The 20,056-nt window shown below is 39.1% G+C and overlaps 1 protein-coding gene across 1 annotated transcript in view; it reads right to left on the bottom strand.

The window, feature by feature from the left end:
• Nucleotides 1-395: 395 nt before the first annotated feature.
• F5 (coagulation factor V) overlaps nucleotides 396-20,056 on the bottom strand; it is a 35,295-nt gene continuing 15,634 nt past the window's right edge. The window contains exons 9-25 of the mRNA XM_052665709.1: nucleotides 19,778-19,880; nucleotides 19,223-19,434; nucleotides 18,323-18,473; nucleotides 17,734-17,946; nucleotides 14,058-15,954; nucleotides 12,676-12,841; nucleotides 11,411-11,647; nucleotides 10,721-10,931; nucleotides 9,845-10,027; nucleotides 8,042-8,158; nucleotides 7,586-7,657; nucleotides 6,836-6,927; nucleotides 5,910-6,065; nucleotides 4,960-5,104; nucleotides 3,955-4,103; nucleotides 1,575-1,757; nucleotides 396-815 (exon numbers count right to left, since the gene is read on the bottom strand). Of these exons, the coding sequence (XP_052521669.1) occupies nucleotides 627-815; nucleotides 1,575-1,757; nucleotides 3,955-4,103; nucleotides 4,960-5,104; nucleotides 5,910-6,065; nucleotides 6,836-6,927; nucleotides 7,586-7,657; nucleotides 8,042-8,158; nucleotides 9,845-10,027; nucleotides 10,721-10,931; nucleotides 11,411-11,647; nucleotides 12,676-12,841; nucleotides 14,058-15,954; nucleotides 17,734-17,946; nucleotides 18,323-18,473; nucleotides 19,223-19,434; nucleotides 19,778-19,880 (4,476 nt within the window). The 3' untranslated portion in view covers nucleotides 396-626. The remainder of the gene's footprint in view (nucleotides 816-1,574; nucleotides 1,758-3,954; nucleotides 4,104-4,959; nucleotides 5,105-5,909; nucleotides 6,066-6,835; nucleotides 6,928-7,585; nucleotides 7,658-8,041; nucleotides 8,159-9,844; nucleotides 10,028-10,720; nucleotides 10,932-11,410; nucleotides 11,648-12,675; nucleotides 12,842-14,057; nucleotides 15,955-17,733; nucleotides 17,947-18,322; nucleotides 18,474-19,222; nucleotides 19,435-19,777; nucleotides 19,881-20,056) is intronic.

Below are 20,056 nucleotides of genomic sequence, written 5' to 3'. Positions count from 1 at the left end.
TCCTGGGCACTGAAGATAAAATGTTATCCAAAACCCATAGCATTTCCAGTGTGCTTGCTATGTAAGAACCAAATCAATAATGTGAACCACATTCTCAAAGAAGAGAGGATACATATACTTTGATGCTGGGATGCTTTCTACCTTTGTCAGAGCGTAGATGAAAGGCGTCTGGAGGTGAGCTCATCTCTACAATAATTTCTGACCAAGGCATTGCTGGAATGCAGAATGGCAGCTCCATGTCTGCACTGGTTTTCCCTCTCAGCCCTACGCATGGAGAATGTCCACCAGCAGCTTTCTATTATTCCCCTCTGCTGCAGAAGTGTGGCTGATATTTAAAGATACAAAAATAAGTACAAAGCAAGACAGTCTACTCGTAAAGATGAAGAAGCAATATATAAAATAGAAGGGACCACTATTTATTTCCACAGAAAAGAAGCTTCTTTCTGAAGTGTGTATTTATAGGAATGGGATGCCTGCCAAAGAACCCTCTCTCAATTCTTGTTAGCAACACATTATGTCCTTTGATGAGGCACACATCTAAACTAATAAGTACGATCACTTTAAGAGTTTGTGGGTTTTTCTGTTGTTTTTTTAAGAAGTTTCTCTGTGTGATGATTGCAGAAAGGTTAAGAGCTCCCAGACTTCTCAGTTCTTTTTGCAGTCAGATCCCCACCAAAATCACAGCCAAAAAGTTCCACCCGAAGGGCAATACCATTGTACCATGTTTTTGGAACAATGCGGATAAACCTGGACAGGATAGGGGGGTTGAAGAAGTGCTTGACGTGCCCATTGTTGTTTTCATTGCCAGAGAAAACCTGCAAATACAGAATACACCGTTAGGTAAAAGGCAGCACTTTAAAATAAGCTGGTTTTTTTCCTTTTCTTTTTAAAATGGTTCTAAGCCACTGCATTAGCTGCCCAGAGCAGATGGACCAGCTGGATGCTGATGTTATGCAAAATGCAGTTTCCTCTTGAAATGCTGGGTTGACACTATTTCAGGCCATCAGCATCTCAACCACCTCTGTTGTGATGTCCGTTCACATCACAAAAGGTTCCTTTCTAATTTGAACGGATTACAAAACCAAACTTCCCCTATTTTACCTCTATCTTGCCCCTTGGGCCAGGTTGATGTAAAGTGATATGGGTAATAATATAAAGTATATCACCAGCTCTTGGGCATCCAGAGCTCTCCAGCTGTGTTACACATAAATGCTCATTGATTTAAATGATACACTAAAGGCAAAAATAAAAAAAAGCTGGAAAGAGGCCCTTGAAAATCTTTCGTTCATCAAGATTAAATGGCCTTGTGCATTCAAATGAAATGTCCTTCTTTACAAATAGCATCAGTTCCTTTTATCACAAAGTTGACTGCATTCTCTACAGATTTGGTGTTCTTCTATTACTGTAAAGTACTGTGAAAAATCAGACTGATATTACAACATTATCTTAGTAACTCCAGCTCCCTAACATTTTAAAGTCCTGAGAGAGTATCTTTTTGGCTGAGTGCTCTGCCCTTACTGTGCTCAGAATCTGAAACAAAACAATGGCAGAGTTGTCTGAGCTGAAGATGATACCTTTTCCACTGAGCTTGAACCCTCTGTATAGGATTGCCACTCCGAGCCTTGGTTGCTGTAGAGAATAACATAGGTTTTCACAAAGTTTTCCGTTGATACAGACTTGACCCCCTGGGTAGCAATAGCAGTTATCTTCTTTATTGTGAGGAGATCAATTTGCAGCCACTGTTGGTTGTTGTTTGACTGTAATTGATAAGCAAGGTGACTCGTTAGAAAACATGTATATCTTTTTATTTGCTTAAGTGAAAATTCTTGTTGAAGGATACAAGGCCTGCTCTGAAGATAATGCCACCTATGTTATTACGTTGGCCCAGGACTTCAGAGGCAGATGTTGCTGGTATGGCAGCAGAGACTGAACCTTCTCATCAGTATTCCATTACATGTTGTTGCTGTGTGACAGATAGCAGCAGATGGGCAGACTGACAGAGTGGTGTCTGATGTGGAAGTGAAGATGAAGCAAAGGCGTGTAACTGAACTCAACCATTTGGAAAGTGACATTGGATCACCTCTGCTGGTGCAGATTTTTACCAGTGTGGCAGGCAGTTCATTGCTGGTGAAAATACACAGCTAATGGTGGTGACTACACTGAAAAATATTGTTTTGTAGCTGAGGATTTTCTCTTTCAAATAGTTTTGTTGTGCTCTTTGTATCTAAATAGGACATATTACTTTCAGAGCAACCACTGTAGTTAAGAGCGTATTAAAACTGCAAAGAGGAAAAAAATAGTAAAGCGAAAACAGAAGTCATAAGCACACTTTGTGGCCATTGCAATTAACTTCTTCATTGCAGGTGGTGTATCTTAAGATTTTTGCATTATTTTCAATACATATAGAAAAATAACTATTATGTTTATATGGCAAGGTTTTGCTAATGGGGGTGGTTTCTGTGAGATAAGACCAGCAACTGCCTGTTTCATATTGGATAGAGACGATTCCAGGTGGATCCACTGCTGGCAAAAGCTAAGCCAATGAGCAATGCTGATTGTTTCTTTGATACCACATTTAGGAATGGATAAAAAACATGAGCAGCTACGAAAGAGGAGGATAAGAAAAATGTGAGAAACAACTCTGCAAATACTCAGGGGAGGGGAGGAGAGAGGAGGAAATTCCACTGCAGCCCATAGGGAAGACCATGGTGAAGCAGCCTGTCCCCTGCAGTCCATCATGGGCCATGTCAGAGCAGATAATCACAATGCAACAGGTAGACATCCTTCCAGAGAAAATGTAGCCCAAGGACAGCCTACTCATGAGCAAGCTCCTGGCAGGAACTGCAGCCCATGAAGAGGTGCCCACATTGGAGCAGGTTGCCTGACAGGAACTAAAGCCTGTGGCAAACCTACATTAGAGCAGTTTACTCCCGAAGAACTGCACCTTGTGAAATTACACATGCTGGAGTAGAGGAAGAAGCAGCAAAGAGAAAGCCTGTGCACTGAGCACAGCTCCCAGTCACCAAGTGCCATTGGGCAAGGAGGAGGCAGGAGAGTCAGAAGTGAAGCTGAGCCTGGGAAGAAGTAGGGGAAAAGGTGTTTTTAGCTTCTTGTTGTTCTTACTGTCCTGCTCTGTAATGAGTTAGCAATAAATTAAATTAAGCTTGCCAAAGTCAAGTGTTTTTGCTTTGTGACAGTAAGTGGTGAACAATCTCCCCGCCCGTATCACAATCCATGAGTTTTTGCATAGCTTTTTTCTCCCCATTCTGCTGAGGAGGGGGAGTGAGAGAGTGATTTGGTGGAAACCAGGCAAAAAGCCAAAGTCAACCCACCTCAATAATAGATTTATCTCCAATGTTAAAATATATAATGTTAATATCAAATGCTTATATAAAGCAGAAGCTTCCAGCAAATTTCAAAGGACTTTGTACATAATACTGTTACCAAACACTTCTAGCAAATGCTTGCTTCCAGCAACTCTGAAGGTGCTTCATAAATAAATGCAGCTCCATTTTGCAGATGCAATTCACCCTCCCTGTTGAAGGTTTTCAGTAGAACAGGGGCAGAATGAACCACAAAATCTGCAGCCTCAGATCCATTATGCTGTACTGGCTATATGCCAATCCAGGAAGGGTTTCTTTAGCTCCATGAAGCCAAATATTCAAACTTGTGTTCATTTAGAAATTAAGAGAGAGATTTCCGCAGGGAAGTGCTGCAGGCTGTGGATCTGAGGGCACCATCCATCTCTCCAAAATATGATTTCATTTTTTGCCAAAAGTTTAACAAGTTTTCTAGTGAGGGTGGAATGGGCTTCTTCACACAAGATTGTTAAAGAGTTGTGAAGTAACCTATCATGTTTGGCACTGGGCACAGCCTACAGAAGGCACAAGAGCACAGAGTACAAAGTTATTAGCAGTAACTTTCCTGCACTTGTCCCTCTTTTTCACTTGTTACCTTGGCTCGCCAGGCATTTATCTTTCCTTTCTGGTTAAGGCGGGCGAGGGAAGGCTCCCAGGTACTAAACCAGGATGTCTTAACAGATGAGGCTGTTATCTGAGTATTCTTGATCTCTCCATTTTCCATTCCAAGTGGCAAAGAGCAACCTGTTAAGAGAAGTGCCGTGTTCAACGAAGAAGCCATAGTCTAAGTGACAAAGCTGGAATTGGAGAACACTCACAATTTTAGCTTCATTTAACATAAAAGTTCAAAAATTGCCAGAAAAATTGCCAAGCACAAGCACACAAGAATCACAAGAATCACACAAGAATCACAAGGTTGGAAACGACCTATAAGATCATCCAGTCCAACCATCTCCTCATCACCATTGCCACCACAAGCACTAAACCACATCACGCAGCACGTCATCCAGACGCCTCTTGAACACTGCCAGGGATGGCAACTCCATCACCTCCCTGGGCAGCCATTCCAGTGCCTGACCACTCTCTGAGAGAAAAAGTTCTTCCTTATGTCCAAGCTGAACCTCCTCTGATACAACTTGCGGCCATTGCCCCGTGTCCTGCTCGTTGCCTGGGAGAAGAGGCCAGATCCCTCTTCACCACAGCCTCCCTTCAGGAAGTTGTACAGTGCAGTGAGGTCTCCCCTGAGCCTCCTCTTCTCCAGACTGAACAATCCCAGCTCCCTCAGCCGCTCCTCATAAGACTTGTGCTCCAGACCCCTCACCAGTTTCCTTGCCCTTCTCTGGACACACTCCAGGATCTCAACATCTTTCCTGTAGTGAGGGGCCCAAAACTGAACACAATACTCGAGGTGCAGCCTCACCATTGCTGAGTAGAGGGGGCTGATCACCTCCCTGCTCCTGCTGGCCACACTATTTCTAATGCAGGCCAGGATGCCGTTGGCCCTCTTGGCCACCTGAGCACACTGTTGGCTCATGTTCAGCCAAGCATCAACCAACACCCCCAGGTCCTTCTCTTCTTCACACTCACAAATCATTCTTACCATCTACTTCACAGCCAAGGAGCTCCATGCGAAGAGTAGGTTCATTGTAGGCCTGTGTTGGGTAGACTCTGATATACCTCGCAATAATAGGAGGATCAATGATGTTCTCTTTTATACCATGGGCATCAGAATTACCTTCAAAAATCTTAAAATAAATAAATAAATAAATAAAAATACCCACATATAGCTAATTTAATGCAAACACAAGCTTGGATGGTGAAAGCCTGCTCTGTAAAGGAAGTCTTTTTTGCCATTAGCCCTATCCACCATGATGGAGCATCTTATGTTGCAGGGAACACGTATTATTTCATGGTCCCATCTTAGCACATTTGGAAGCATCTAAAACCTTCAGTTCAAATAAGCAACCCATTGCTATGCACTATATAAAACTGTTGGAAAAGAGGCAAAAGGAGAGGTAAGAGAAAGTGCTTTGATTTGGGAGTCCTACCACAGAAAGCTGTATTTGGCAGGGCTGGAGTGTTTGGGTATAAAAGGAGCCTTTTATGGGGTAAGGCCAAACTTGTCACACATGCCTACTGCAGGCAATTCAGATAGTTTAAAATTGAGTTGTTGTGATAGGAGGAAGAACAAAAAAGGAAGAAGCATTTGGTTCCTAATGAAATAGGGTCTAATTTTTAGTTCATCTTCCTGCTTGTTTCAAAAAGTTAATGTGGGCTTAGGAAACAAAAGTAGGAAGAGATGCTTGTGAGTAAGCCAGACTCTACAGAAAAGGTCACAGGGACAATCTAAATCCCAGTCTAGCAGGTTTATCTTACAATTTGTCTTCTGGTCTGAACTTTGATTGGTAAATACTGTTTGAGGTTTCAAGCTCAAGGTCTCTAAAGACCACCGATTCTTCCATTGTCTCTAACATAAAATAAAGTTATCAACTCACTGTATCATCCAATGAGGTTACCTAGGTTGTTACAATCTCTATTGTATGTACAAACCTTTTTTGCTTGAGAGCTGTCTCCTCTGAAAGTGTTCCACTTTCGTTTGTCTCTGCTGTAAACAATAAAGAACTTCTGGACGTAGAAGGACTTTAAAAAATGCTTGGCACCCTGCGTCTGTATTCCAGTTAATAGAACTTGTCTTTGAAAGTCCACCTGGGAACAGAAAGATGTTTATAAAGTCAGAACTGCACAATGATATAAGTTGTATTCATTGGCATCTACACAGTAGCTTTGAGCCCTGCATTTTGGTACCCACAATATAACACCCCCAGGAGGAATACAAGCAGTTGCTGCAACACTAGTCTGAGTCTCTCTCTTCTTTCAACTGGTCATTTTCACAAGAGTTTAAGGAAATCATAGATATGGGTTTACCTTAGCCATCTGGAGCAAAAGTGATTAAATAGAAGAAAAACATGGAAGTGAGGCACCTGAAAAGCACAGTGCTTGAAGCCATAATTTTATCAGCTTCATTTGCATGTGATACATCAAGCTGAACACGGAAGCATCCAATAAAAATAAATATTCTCCAAAACTATCTTAAATACTACTTGAGAATATTACACTTTAAATCATCACCCAACAAATGTACATAAAAATAAATATATACTGTTAGGTAAACATAAAAAAAGGTAGAGGAGAGAATTACTTTAATTGCCTAACAAATGGTTTCAGTCTAAATTGTAAGGGTGACCGTTGAGCCACTGAGCTTCAAGGGCACTACAGATTGGGTTCACTCCAAGAGAGGTAGGCAGTTTATGGCGTCTCTAAACAAAGTTGATTCATCTTCTGTTTTCAACAGCAGTTTGCTCAATAACAACAAAAGCAGCTTAATTTTCTAATACAAGTTGCAAGAAAATAACAACACAGGATTGCATGGACATGTCCAGGCTTAATGATGGCTAAGCATATATTGTAATATATACCTGAATCCAAGGAAGATCATTTGTCATTGTTGTACTCCAAGCATTGTATGTTCCAGAATTGTTTAACCGGGCTAATTTAGGTTCCCAGTAGTCTACAGAAAAAAAATATGAATAAAGAATTTAAAGAGATATGCTTAAAACATGGAGTACTTTGGTTCCTTTAAGATCTGTCTTGGAGAGAAAAAAAAAAAAAAAGAAAAAAGGAAAAAAAGGTTGCTTGTGCAACCTGTGTACACCTTCACTTGCTACTGTCTGTGTAGAATCCTAACAATTTTTATAGAAAATGATATAGCTTTCATGCAAAAAGTTAACCTGGTAAAGCAAAAACTGTCATCATTCTGGATGCCAGTTTCCCAAATCTTTCAATACAAATGCACTTTGCACTTTGACAGCTCATATCACATGCAAATTCCAAAAATTTTTTGAGTACTTCATGTTGATTTTCAAATGGGGAACCCAGAGGATAAAAAGATGAAGTTATATTTGTTCCAGGTCATGCAGCAGGCCATTGACAGAGGTCTGCTTGACTCTCGGGCTTATGGTGCTGACAGAAGATCCATGACAGTGTTTGAATTCAGTGATGAGGGCTATCTAGTTCACATCAGTCTCTGAAGAACTGGAGAGCTTTTTAACCTGTCAAATGATTCATTACTGATGTAAGATGTAAAAATAAAATAAAATAAATGGAACTGCAGCACTTTGGTGGTGATACTCAGTATCGTGCTCAGATCTTTTCAACTATTAACTCACCTATATGATGCGAAGCGTTGATTTGTGAATCAAGTATAACTCCACTTGCCATACCCATTGGAATCTTGCACTCTGGGCAGAGCATAGTAAGTTTGTTGTTAAAAGGAAGATTTAACTTCAATATATATCCAGATGGAATGTTCTAAGGCAGCACTGCTCAGAGAAATTCTGAATAATAATGTAACTTTACCATTCTTTTCCCAGAGGACAAATAAATCTCTGCAGTTTCTTTCAATCGATTAATCTAATGGTCACTGAGAGAAAACCAATGAATTCAAAGCTAGTATGCTAAAGGCTGAACATTTTTTCTTTTAGAATAAATTTGCAGTAATCACTCCACCCCCTTGAAAGCACATTTTGCAGAGCACTCCCAAACTTATTTTCAGTGACCCTGAAAGGACAGAGATGACTTTATAGCTTGATTCCCCTAGCCAAAAAAATAACTTAATTCAGTACCTTTCTCGAGAACCAAATAGGATGCTTGCATTCCTGCTTGCTGATATTCTCCCACTTCAGTGTCTAAAAGCCACCAGCCAGGTCTCTGTGGTTTCATTTCAACTGTCTGAAATGAGCCTTGAAAAGATGGAAGAAAAAAAATATATCAGAAGTGTTAGCATTATAAGGTTGATGTTAGTGAGGCTGTATGTTAAATTAGAGATTATACTATGGCTTGATTCAGAAAAATTTCTCCATGCTAAACGTAGCAGAGAAAGCAGAACTAACACCACTGATGCCAATCCTTTTTTCTTCTTAACAAGCAAGTTCAATCTGGAGACAGAGAATTAAAAGAGCACATCAAAACCTAGTCTTTCCTGCTACTATAAGTTGCAGAAGCTTAGGTGATGGTATGCAACAACAGACACCTGCACATGGCAGATCTGCACATGGCAGACTGATCCATGTAATGAACAATACTAAGTTTATTACATAATGTAGGGGTGTTGATTCTGTGGTGTTGATTGCAGTCCTTACTTGTGCTCCCCAGTTTGTTCAAGTAATGTACTGGATGGATGTAAAGAAAACTAGATGAAGGACACTGACATGTATGAGCCCTTTCTTCACTTTTTGCATACCTCAAGAAAGCCAAGGATTGAGTAGGAATCAGACCTTAAAGGATATTTGTGTGATCTTTTTTTAAATTATTTTTAAGAAAACACAATACATGCTTCACTGCTTTTCTTATGTTTCTAATGACAGTTCTGGTTCTCATTTAAACAAAAATGGCCCTGCATGTGGCAGGGGGTTGGAGATTCATGATCCTTGAGGCCCCTTCCAACCCTGGCCATTCTGTGATTCTGTGAAAAGCATACAGAGATGTCATGGTGAAAAATATTACAATAAAAGGCTTAAATTGTGAACAAATCATCTAATGTTCACTGAAATAACATCATATCCTTCCAAGCCAATCCCATTATTTTGATTGTTTCCTATATTATTATTTTTTTAAAACATGCACAGCTGCCAATGCAGCCTTTCTAAGTGCTGTTATGCACGTCACAGTGTTGGCGGTGATGGGCAAAGGAGTAAGTTCTGGCCTAAAGAGTGTTTTTAGCTTATATAATTGCTTTCTGTATGTAAGCATTCTCCTAGGGCTGACATTTGTTCTGTTTTTTTTGCTGCATCATACTCACTTCACATTGTCAAAATAAATGCTCACAAGCCAGATACCAATAGTAATTCCCAGCAAACACTGATGGGACTTTCAGAGGTGCTGACGTCTGGGAATGTATGAACAGGACAGCTGTGTTATTGTATATTCTTAATTTCATGAGGAATTTGTGGCAGACACTATCCTATGGAATTCCTTTACTTTCTTTACTGTTGAGCACTTTACAAAGCCAAAGCCAAAGCCAAATCCAATCTATGACTACTTTGTAGAAAGGAAAAGAAAGACACAAAGGACAGAAACCTTAAACCAATTGTCACATGCCTAGTGAGCAGCAAGAAAATACAAACAGAAGGTAGTACTGCGGACCATACTAATATTCATTTTCCACATACATTTCTACTCATCTGAGAGGAAAACATTTGCCCAAACACAAATGTTTTGACCATAACTTTATGCTTATCTCTCATGTCTCGATTTCTCACCTCCCAAAATATTAAGTGAAGTGCAAATAATGAGTTTCTGACCACTGTTGGCACCTGGACTGTTAGCGCCCTCCAATTCTTTTTTCCTGTGCCCACAGCCAAATTCTGTTCCCATTTACATTGGTATGACTGCACTAACTGACCCTTAGAATTTATTCTGATACTTACCTGGAAGGAGTGTGTATGTACCAAGCTGATACTTCATGAGCTCTAGTTGTTCTGTGAACGTCTGTCCATGAAAATGAACAACATGAATGTCTTTTGGCACACCCATATTAAGCAAATGCCATCGGACGAGTTCACCTTCATACATCCTCAGGCCTTGCAAACTGTAGGTAATCCCATTAATGGCTGAAAAAAAAAAAAAAAACCCCATTGCTGGAATGGTTAACACTTCACTAAACAGATCTTCAAAAATGTGAGAAAGTAGTTATTAAAATAAGTCAAGTATTTAATGAAATATTTATTGAAATATTTAGTATACTCAGGAAAAACATCACTGTACAGTACAGTCTACATACCATCAATTATTTCAAAGAGAACAAAAGATTACCTCTCAGCACTTAGCCACTTACTCCACTCTACGTAAATAAAATCTGTGTCCACACAGAAGCACACGGAGTCCTAGAACTGCTTAAAATTCTTTCAGTAGAACTAGTCGATTTGCCAAATTATTATTCTGTTTTTATATTTCTTGCAAAAGGATTCACTCTCCCAGAGTATTAGCCTCTTACTGAAAAGAGTGGTTTGGGGGCTTTTATTGGTATGGTTTTTTTCTGTTTGTTTGTTTAAATTGAAAAGCCTTTTTAAAGTTTCAGGTCAATATCCTTTCTACATTTTAATACCAATTTTCCAGTCAATGCTAATCTTCTATGATAAAACTATGACTGTTATGGGGACAATGGAGAACAGCAACAGCAAAAAAAATACTCAGATAACTTATGTGCAGGATTTACGTTTGTTCACAAGCAAAGTGAACTGACATAATTCCCTCAACACCTTTCCCTTTACCCCAGTAAATACTTGAGAAAAGGAAATAAGTACCATAGAATTTGTGGCATTGTTTCATTTCTCTGGTCTTCTCAGTACAAGGCTTTCTAGAGCGTTTGTCAAAGTACCAGCTTTTTTCTTCATCAAAGACCATAAAAAGCAAGAAAAAGTCTCGAGTGTTTGTTCTGTTGTTGTCTGATGCACTGAAGGTTCCTTTTTCACAGATCAGTATTGGCCCAATCAAACCCGAGTGCGTATCTTTCTCCTACAAGGTAGTAAACCCTTATTAAATGTAAGAATAGATTTCCTAAAAGATGTCAAAAACATTCTATGGAAATACATAAACCTCTAAAAACGTAGCAGAAGGGTCCTGAAATTTCCAGTGCTCTATCTCTTTAGTTGCCTCAATCTACTAGTGTTTCCTATTCTAAATTAATCAACAGTTTATTCCCTCTTTTAATTGAATATAAGAGATTAAATTTCACATCAGAACATCACACCCAAACGTCAGGACAGCTATCTAAAAAGTGTTCAGCATCTTACATTTCCACATCTCTACAATAACATCATTTGGAGATATCAAAAATCTGACTTGATGTGTAATCCAGGCAACCTGCTTTAGTTGCCTAGAGCACGCACGGGGAGATTGGACTAGATAATATCAAGAGATCCCTCCACACCTCTATGATTATATATAAATCATAAATTGCAGCAATACTATCACTTCTAGTTTGATTTCCTTACCAGATTTACATCAGAGTAGTAGACCCAGGAACGACAAGCTGCTCCTGGCTGCAGCGGTCCTGATCGTTTGTTTGCATACCATACATATATGTAGCTGCTATTTGGCTGAACTTTATCATCTTCTTTAAACCAATCACTAGACTCATCATCATAAATGCTTCCCTCAGAGGACTTTTCATAAAAAAGTCCATGGGCGTGGAGGGAATATGGTCTGGATGCCAGATTCTTAAAATGAACCTAGAAAAAGAAGAAGAAAAATCAGTTGAGCAATTCTGGGCCTAAAGTAAAGGTCCTGTGTAATGCCTTCTAATAACTTCAAACCAGGGTCAACATTTGTATAATGACCACAGGCCACATTGTCAACAGCAAAGCTGGTAAGAATAACTTTTCAGAGCTCCACGCAGTGTCATGCTCTCCAGTGCTGGTTGATAACTAAATATGATAACTAAATATTAGGAAGCACGAGACAATCTCCCTGCCTTCTACTGGGTCCAGGTTCCTGCTGCTCCTTTTCAATCCTGGGAATGCTTATTTACAGCAAGCAGTGAGATACAGAGCATCTACTTACATTCAGCTGCATGGTCGCAATAAAGGGCATACGATAACCAAATAGTAACATCAGATCTCTGCATGTGTCAGTCACACTTGTCCCAGATAAGCACAAGGACAGATTCCATATTTACCTCCTTTAAAATATAACGTTTGCAAGCTAAAATAGAGTCTTTCTTCCTTGTATTTTTAACATAGCTTAGTGTGTTCCTACTGTACATCACTCACAGAAATAAGCAGAAAGGTGTGAGATCTACTTTATGCAGTCCATGCTTGTGTGTTGGAAGATAGATGGGGAAGGGTGAGGAAAGCAGGAAAGCACTACGTCATCATGCTTCCTAGTGTAAGTATACTACCAGTATACTACCAGTTCTTCTTACAAGTTATAAAATGATCCATTTTCACATGAAAAGTAATACTTTTAGTGCAGTTTGGGTCTAAGAAAACTTTTTAATGCTAAACATAAATCTGGTGGGAAACACGAGAAAGAAAAACAGGAGTGAATTCACAGTGAGTAAGACAGCAAAAATCTTACTCCTTCAATGAAATAACACATCACTGTGATCTTTTGTCCTCTGTGCAATTTCTGGCTCTGAAAAACGTCTCTCCTCTATCATCTTTTAAAATCTGTGGCATTTTTAGATCCATTCCATGTCACACCGTAGATCACCATAAAAATCCTATCTCGTGCACATATTGAAAGAACAGCAACTTACCAGGATTACATCATTCACTTCAGCCCGGATAACCGGTCCAAGGATGCCAAGATGTTCTTCATACTCGCCTTCATCCTGAAGAACTGTAAAGGTACTGTCTGTGTACCTCTGAAAAATCACCTTCTTTGTGCTGCCATCTTTACAGATTTTGTCATACATCATCGTACTGAAAGGAAGCCCCCAAAAGAAAACACACAGTGAACTGGACACAGTTTTGATGAAGTCTGGTACTTATGCAACAGAAACATTTCAGAATGTAAAGAATAAACACAGATGTGTCAGCTGATTTTGAAAATCATAACTTACATTGTTTAAAAACTTCTAGTTCTACAGTTTGGGAGACTCTTCAAATACTTGACCATTTGTCACTGACAAAAACTACAACTAGTCTCTGGAAACAGAGATGGTAAGAACAAATTAGCTCTTAAGCACCTGAAGCATTATTTAGATTTTAAATAGAAGCACTAGGAATTCATTCAAATAAATTCAGGAAATTCAGCCTGAAAACTTAGATATTTCAGAGCTGAGCATTCCGTAATGACAGATGAAAACTGAAGTTATGGTTGTGGTCTTCATTTCAAAAATCACAAAGTTCAGCCCTTGGATGAAAGATGACTAGGAATTCTACGCATTGTAATGTAAGTAGTGACCTTAATTTGGTTAAATCAAGATAATAAATTTTTAGTATGGAGTCTCTCACGAGTCATACATACTTTTTTTTTGTTGTAGCATTGAGATGCTGTCAAAAAAAAACTCAACAAAAATCAATGTTAGGGTTTGTGATCCTGTCATTTTGTGATTTCTCTACGCACTATGAACAACACTGCAATAATTCATCCAGCTGTATTTTTACTTTAAGTGTAAGGAATTCTCTATCTCCTGCATGATTAAGCACTTTGCATTTATGTTTCATTGCTAGGTCTCATAAGTGTTTTAATTTTATAATAGAGAATTGAAACACCAGAACCATTTCCTTTCAGTGCTAGAAACAGTGCAATTTCATACTACCTATAAGCACAATCTTTCTGTATTAGATCAGTGACATCATTTAATATCTGAAAAGTCTTTATACAGAGAGGTTTCTTTGTCCAGTCTCTACTACAGAATCTAAGAGCCGAAGGAGGATGTAAAACAGGTCATTCAAGCACAACAAAGCTAAATGGAAGTTAATAACAGAGGTTTTTTTCCACTTTTGTATTAAAGAGTGTTTTTAGTGAGACTGCAAAGGATTACCAGCCTCCATGAAAAATCCTTAAGAGCTGTGCAACCGTAATGTCAAAATCACACCGCAGGTTACAGATGCTCTTCAGTTCATCAGCATGCAAATCAACACTTTGTTAGTGTCAATACGACCAAAATGAAAGTTAAGGATTTAGCCAAACCTTTTTTTAAGTCCTGCATAGTTCCAGCAGACTTCCTTAGCTGCAATGTAGTATCTCCTCTCATTCCCTCTGCTACGCAGGTAATGTTCAGCAATGTTTTCTGGGTTACGCTGCTCATTGACGTTCAGTTTTGGGTCTGTCATGTATGGATCATCAAAGCTCACATAATAGTATTCATATTCATCACCTGATGTATCCTCGCTGTAATATTCTCCTGAAGTGTATTCATAGTTCCCATTTTCGTGGGGAAGCCCAATGACGATGGATGGCTTAAGCTGCTGTGTATCACCTGGCAACTCTCTGTGGCTGGACTTACTGGGTGACTCTGTGGTGTTAGTGCAACACGGCAGTGTTACGTGGTTGGCCCCACCTGGAAACAATGTGCGGCCAAGCTCTTCAGTAGGTTTGGTGAATTTCTGGGGCTTTTTACTCCTTGGGTTCAAAAATTGAGTAGTTTTTGGGTATTCTTTTTTTTTCCTTCGGATCTTGACAAAGGTTCCAGATGTACTCAAAGTATTATTCTTATTCCCTTCCTTTCTTTTCAGAGGTGAGTGCTTGTAGTTGCCTTTATGTTTTTCTCCAATTAGATGTGAGAATCCTCCATCCTTCTTCATATGCTTCTTATTTAGGAATATTGTACCATTTCTGCCTCCATAATTCAACTTATCACTAACAGATTTGTCTAAGTTTGCTTCCAGTCTCTGAATCCCCTTTGCAGACACCAAATTCCATTCCTCATCTGTCATTTTAGATGAGTACTTCACAGCCCTGGGCAACGATGCTTCCAGAAAGTTCTTCACTAATGCAGGGCTTGAGTGAGGTCTTATATCGCCCAATGTATGATCTAAAGAAAATGAATCTGTTTGTTTATCTTTGGATAGCTCAAGTTGAGAGAGGCTGGATGCATTAGACTCATTTTCTTCTACAGTTACTTCCAACTCAAGCGTCAAATTACCTGCATGCATGGCATTGCCCCCCTTGGTTTCTTCCTCTTCCAGATCACCATCATAATCACTTGGATGCTGATCATCTCCCACTGTGGCTGTGCTGGATGTGTTCTCTGTACGCTGCATAGAATTAGGTGCATTTGTCTTATCAGAAAATGAGATATTTTTATTTCTTACATGATTTAGAAGAGCTTTCATCTTTTGGACAGAGTAAAATTTAACGGCCACCGAGCTTCGCTTTTTTCTTTTGCTATTAATGCTGTTATTTTTTTTCCCTGTGCTTTCTTCTTGATGCTCTTCAGTAAAAAAATTACTGTCCTTTCTATCAGTCAGAGGCTCTTCTGCATTTTTCACCTGGGCCTCTCCATTGCTCAGCAAGTGCTCACCTCCAGACATATTACTGTGATTTACTGCATAATCGCTTCTGCTTCTATTCTCAAAAATTAAGTTAGGCTTTCCATCACTTGCATTAGCTAAAAGTAAGTACTTTTCTGCTGTGACTGATGTATAATTTGATTGGAATGTTTCAGTCTCAATTTGGAGAGGAGGAGCAGTATGAGTTTCTAAGAACTCTGTCAATTGACCACCACTGGTAACTGTCAGATTTGAGTCAACAGCCACCTTAGAACTTGCAGTATCAATGTCTTCAGATTGTCCCCAGGCCAATGCTGTAAGGTTTTGAGTTTCTTCAGTTTCTCCTGTATTTCTTAAGCTTCGGATGGAATAAACAGAAGCCAGCAGATCCTGATATTCTGAATCATCTTCATCTACCTCTTCTCCCAGATCTTCTTCAACTGAGGTGGAAAGAGCCTTTTTATCAGTCTTGGTGTTTGTGAAATCCACAACATCAAACAAGCTATCATCCTCATAGTCACATCTGACATCTCTGAATCTCAGTCTCATGCCATAACTCATCTCTGTGGAACCCCAGGATGCCAAAAGCCAAGTGCCTGCAAGCAAAACAAAAATGTTTTTCCAATATGCAGTATTTATGGGAGTGAATGCTACCTACCATGTAAACAGTGAGGGAAAATTGCTGGTTTTTTTCTACAGCACCTGCTACAGAAGAGTGTTAATCCTCAGCTGAGTTTCCTAAGAGCTACACTGAAATGAAAAATAATACTTGTAAATAAATAGGAGCCCATATAAACAGATAAATAAATAAGAACTGGAGATCTTTTCCAAAGATTGAGGCATACCTTGGACATGAGTGAAAACGTATCCCATGAAAAAGATCAATGTGAAAAAGAAAGAAAAAATGATATGAAAGATCCTATATTTAGAGTTGGATCTAAGATTCTGTCTTTTGAGATTAAGTATTAATTTTGATCAGTCTTTGTTATTGTATCTATTGCCATGCACATAAAGATTCTAAACAAAGCACTTTGTGATACAATGTAGACAAATCTTTGACAAACATGGTATTTTAAAAGCTTTTGAATGCATACCAGATGATCTTTAGAAGAATAATAAAGTATTTTGAGTTTCTAATCTGTACACAAATATCAAACTGTCAGCCTCAGCATCTAAATGACTAGGTTTTGGAGGAGTTACCAGAACTTTCAAATTAGAAGATGAAGTTTTCCATTTGAAACTAGGATCTGTAGAGAATAAAAGTACAATCCCATTCCTTAAATGGCATCAAGTTCTTTGCTTGTTGTATATTTGCTTTTGGAACTAGCAAAAGTGACAGAATACAGAAAGATAGAGTCTGAAAAAAGACAAACTGCAACCTGCATCATTTTCCCTATTTCTAACAGCAATAAATTTACAGGACCTGGATGGTAAAAATAAATTGCATACACAACCAAACAGAAATACAATTTATTTCTGGGGAAGTTGTCATCAAATCTGATGGGTTCTTAACGATTCCCTAGTCCTGAACAACAATGAAAAATCCCTACAATGTATATTTAACTGATAATCTCTTGAGGCTATGAGATCATCAAAAAGCAAGCTGGGAGGACAAAAGATCTTTATGAAAAAATCTAAAAACAAAACCACAACCAGAAAGCTCACTGATATTTTAAACAGAATAAGGATACCTAAATCCTATGGGATTTTAAGATAATCATTGGACACTCAGAGTCTTCAATGAGGAATAAATTTTTGTCCTTTCACAAGGTAATTTCTCAAGTGCAGACTACATGAACTGTATTATTATTTTTTCAAGGTCTGGTATTAAACACTGTTAGATATTGAGATAGATACTGGTGGACTAGAGACCTGACTCAGCATGGCAGACTTCACTGCTGCTAAATGACCAATAACCTGAGGTAATGTGTAGCCACTTTGTTCAACAGTAACAAGAGTAATTTGAGTCTTGGCTTTTTTAAGTTACTTAAGATGGAGAAGCTGGGAATCAGAGTCGGGAATCAAAACGTTGGAGGTGATACCAGGTTGTTACCATGAACATTAATTTTAATACCTTAAAATTAAGGTTGCTAACTGTTGCTAACCCCAATTCTAACTGTGAATTGGAAAAAAACCCAAATACACAAAGAACCACTAAAAGAACTTCATTATCAGCACATACAATTATGTATGTGCTAAGCGCCTGTGCAGCTAATGAAACTTTGTACACATCAGCTGCAATAGACATGGATTCAACATTTTCCTGGCACTGTGTGTATCTGAAAAGGTTTTCTATTTTGGTAAATTCTTATGGACCGGGGCTTAAAAGGCAGTTAGAGGAGCTGTCAAATAAGCACTGCAGTCCTGCCTCTTACCAATATTGTCCATTTCCACTGTGACTGATTCTCCACTCATTGGGAAAAGGTTCAACACATCTTGGTATTTTCCTCTATACAGGAAAGCATGCCCAGAAAGGCGAATAGAGACAATCTCGTCCTGAATGCCAACACTGGAGAAGTGCCACTGAACAACATTATCTTGGCAAAATCCAAGGATTTCATTTCTGTCAGTCACGTAGCCATTTATTGCTAAAAAGAAAGCAAAATATAGACGGTCTTAATATTTTCATGCCTCACCAATATAAAAACTAAAGTGAAAGACTTTTAAAGCCTCTTGTTCGTTGATGTCAGTCCAGTTTATTAGGCCTACACTTGGCAGAGAGAGACTGACACAGGGCTGAAAACACAATACAAACTAGGATGGGAATTCCAGCTCTGGAAACAGTATCTCCAAATCAGCAGAATGCTGTATTAAAATTAAACAACTCTTGCTTTTGCTTCAGAGCCAGTAGTCAGCCCAGTCCCCACTAGAGAAAAACCCAATTGCATTACATCGGAGAACTGCAATCACTGAGTGCTCGGTCTCACATGACTTCTGTAATCTTCAGTTTGTTATCCCACTCACTGTGCATTATGTTTGAATTATAGAACTTGAGGTCATCCCTTCTAACAGAGGCAGGGTTGCTGCAGTAGTCCTTGATATTGTCTTCTATGTACCAGCTCTTATTTTCATCAAACACAGCAAACATCGCATGCTGCTCCCCATCTGCCTTTTTCTGAAAGACAATCAGCATAAGCACAATTACATTCTATGAGCAGAGACACTAATGACTGAGATCTATTTTACTTACCTACAAGGTAAGTGACATGAGCTTCAACACAGTTATGGTGCGATTCAAAGTGAATAACTGAAAGGCAATTGGGGGTCAGGACTTCAGCGTGACACTCTACTCCAGCTCAGCTGTGTGTGGTGCAACCCTGAGCAAGATACTGACACTACTGACAGGCAGATGGGTTCTTAGTAAACGGACCGGCCTTCTGGTTTGATCCAAGCACAAAGTTTTTGATTTTTTTTCTCTGAAGTGATGCTCTAATCTTTTCCAAGCAAGATTTCAGTCGATGGCAAATACACTCTCCCAGAACTCTTCCATATTACTGGGTTGCTCTAGAATCAGTGATGCCAGAGACTGGCAGACCATGTTGAGTTAGATGTGTTACAAAGAAAGACCAGCTCAGATCTGAATGAAGAAGTGTGAAGGTGTAATAGCAGCAGGAAAGTTTATTTCCAAGTCTAGAAACAGACATACAAATAAGGCTGACTTCTTGTTGAAATGCTGCTCTTGCTAAGAAAATCAGAGTAAAATTCCTCTACCACTGCAGACAGTTAGACTGTATCTTCAAATAATTTCTTCAGAAACCTATCAGTTTGATTGCTCTCTCTAAGACATTTCTCTAAATTAAAATAAAAACAAATTTCACTATAGATCAAATAATATTAATGAGCAAAATCCCTCTGAGACGTTACCTGCACACCCTTCTGAGAAAGTGCTTCACTTTTACAGATTAGAAGTGGGCCAATCAGTCCAGAGGCTATATCTCTCTCAATATCTACAGCACTATGATACAGCCGGGTAATGCACTGTGCATCCTCTGCAGTGGGTTGATCTGTTTTAGCAATTTGCCATTCATACGTGTAGGTCTTCCCTGGTTGAATTCCTTTACTCTGGGTGGCATTGCCTAAGGAAAAATAAACAGATAATACAAACTTAGAGCCAGATCTTTATTTAGTGCCAGACTGCACCTTTTAATGAAATTGGTGCACTTACGTCATTTCAAGCTACGTCTGAGATAAATGAAGTTCAGCAAGAGCTTTTGGTTCTAAAATCACCAGCAAGACACTGAAGAAAGGTTATTTTTTAATGCTTTGCAAATAGTACCTTGGTTTCTCCATAAGGCAGCACAAAAGGTCAGCAGAGGCAGAGCACAGAATCCATGTAATGAATTCTGACTGACAGCGTCTCTTTGGAAGCAGCAGAACTCTCCACAACGATACTCAAAACACGATCCACAGATTTCTTACCTGTGGGATCCTGCGGATAATTAGCTCCTTCTGCATTCTTTGAAAGCGTCACTCCATGGAAGTACATACTGTAGGGTCTGCTGGCCTTATTTTTGAATACAATCTGTATTGATAGATGAAATAAAAAGGAAAATTTAGTATTCCAAAAATCTGTGTCTGAACACATAACCAAGTCTCAACTGTAGTAGAATTTGCCTAGTTTCAGCCCTGAAAGAGCTGAAAAGGCAAAAGGATGCTTCACATATGGTTTCGCAAAATGAATTCATTGTCTAAATGCTG

The sequence above is a fragment of the Tympanuchus pallidicinctus genome, unplaced genomic scaffold (assembly GCF_026119805.1).
Source record: "Tympanuchus pallidicinctus isolate F22 unplaced genomic scaffold, pur_lepc_1.0 scaffold10, whole genome shotgun sequence".
Classification (NCBI taxonomy): Eukaryota; Metazoa; Chordata; class Aves; order Galliformes; family Phasianidae; genus Tympanuchus; species Tympanuchus pallidicinctus.
This window is presented reverse-complemented; position numbering and strand designations above follow the sequence as displayed.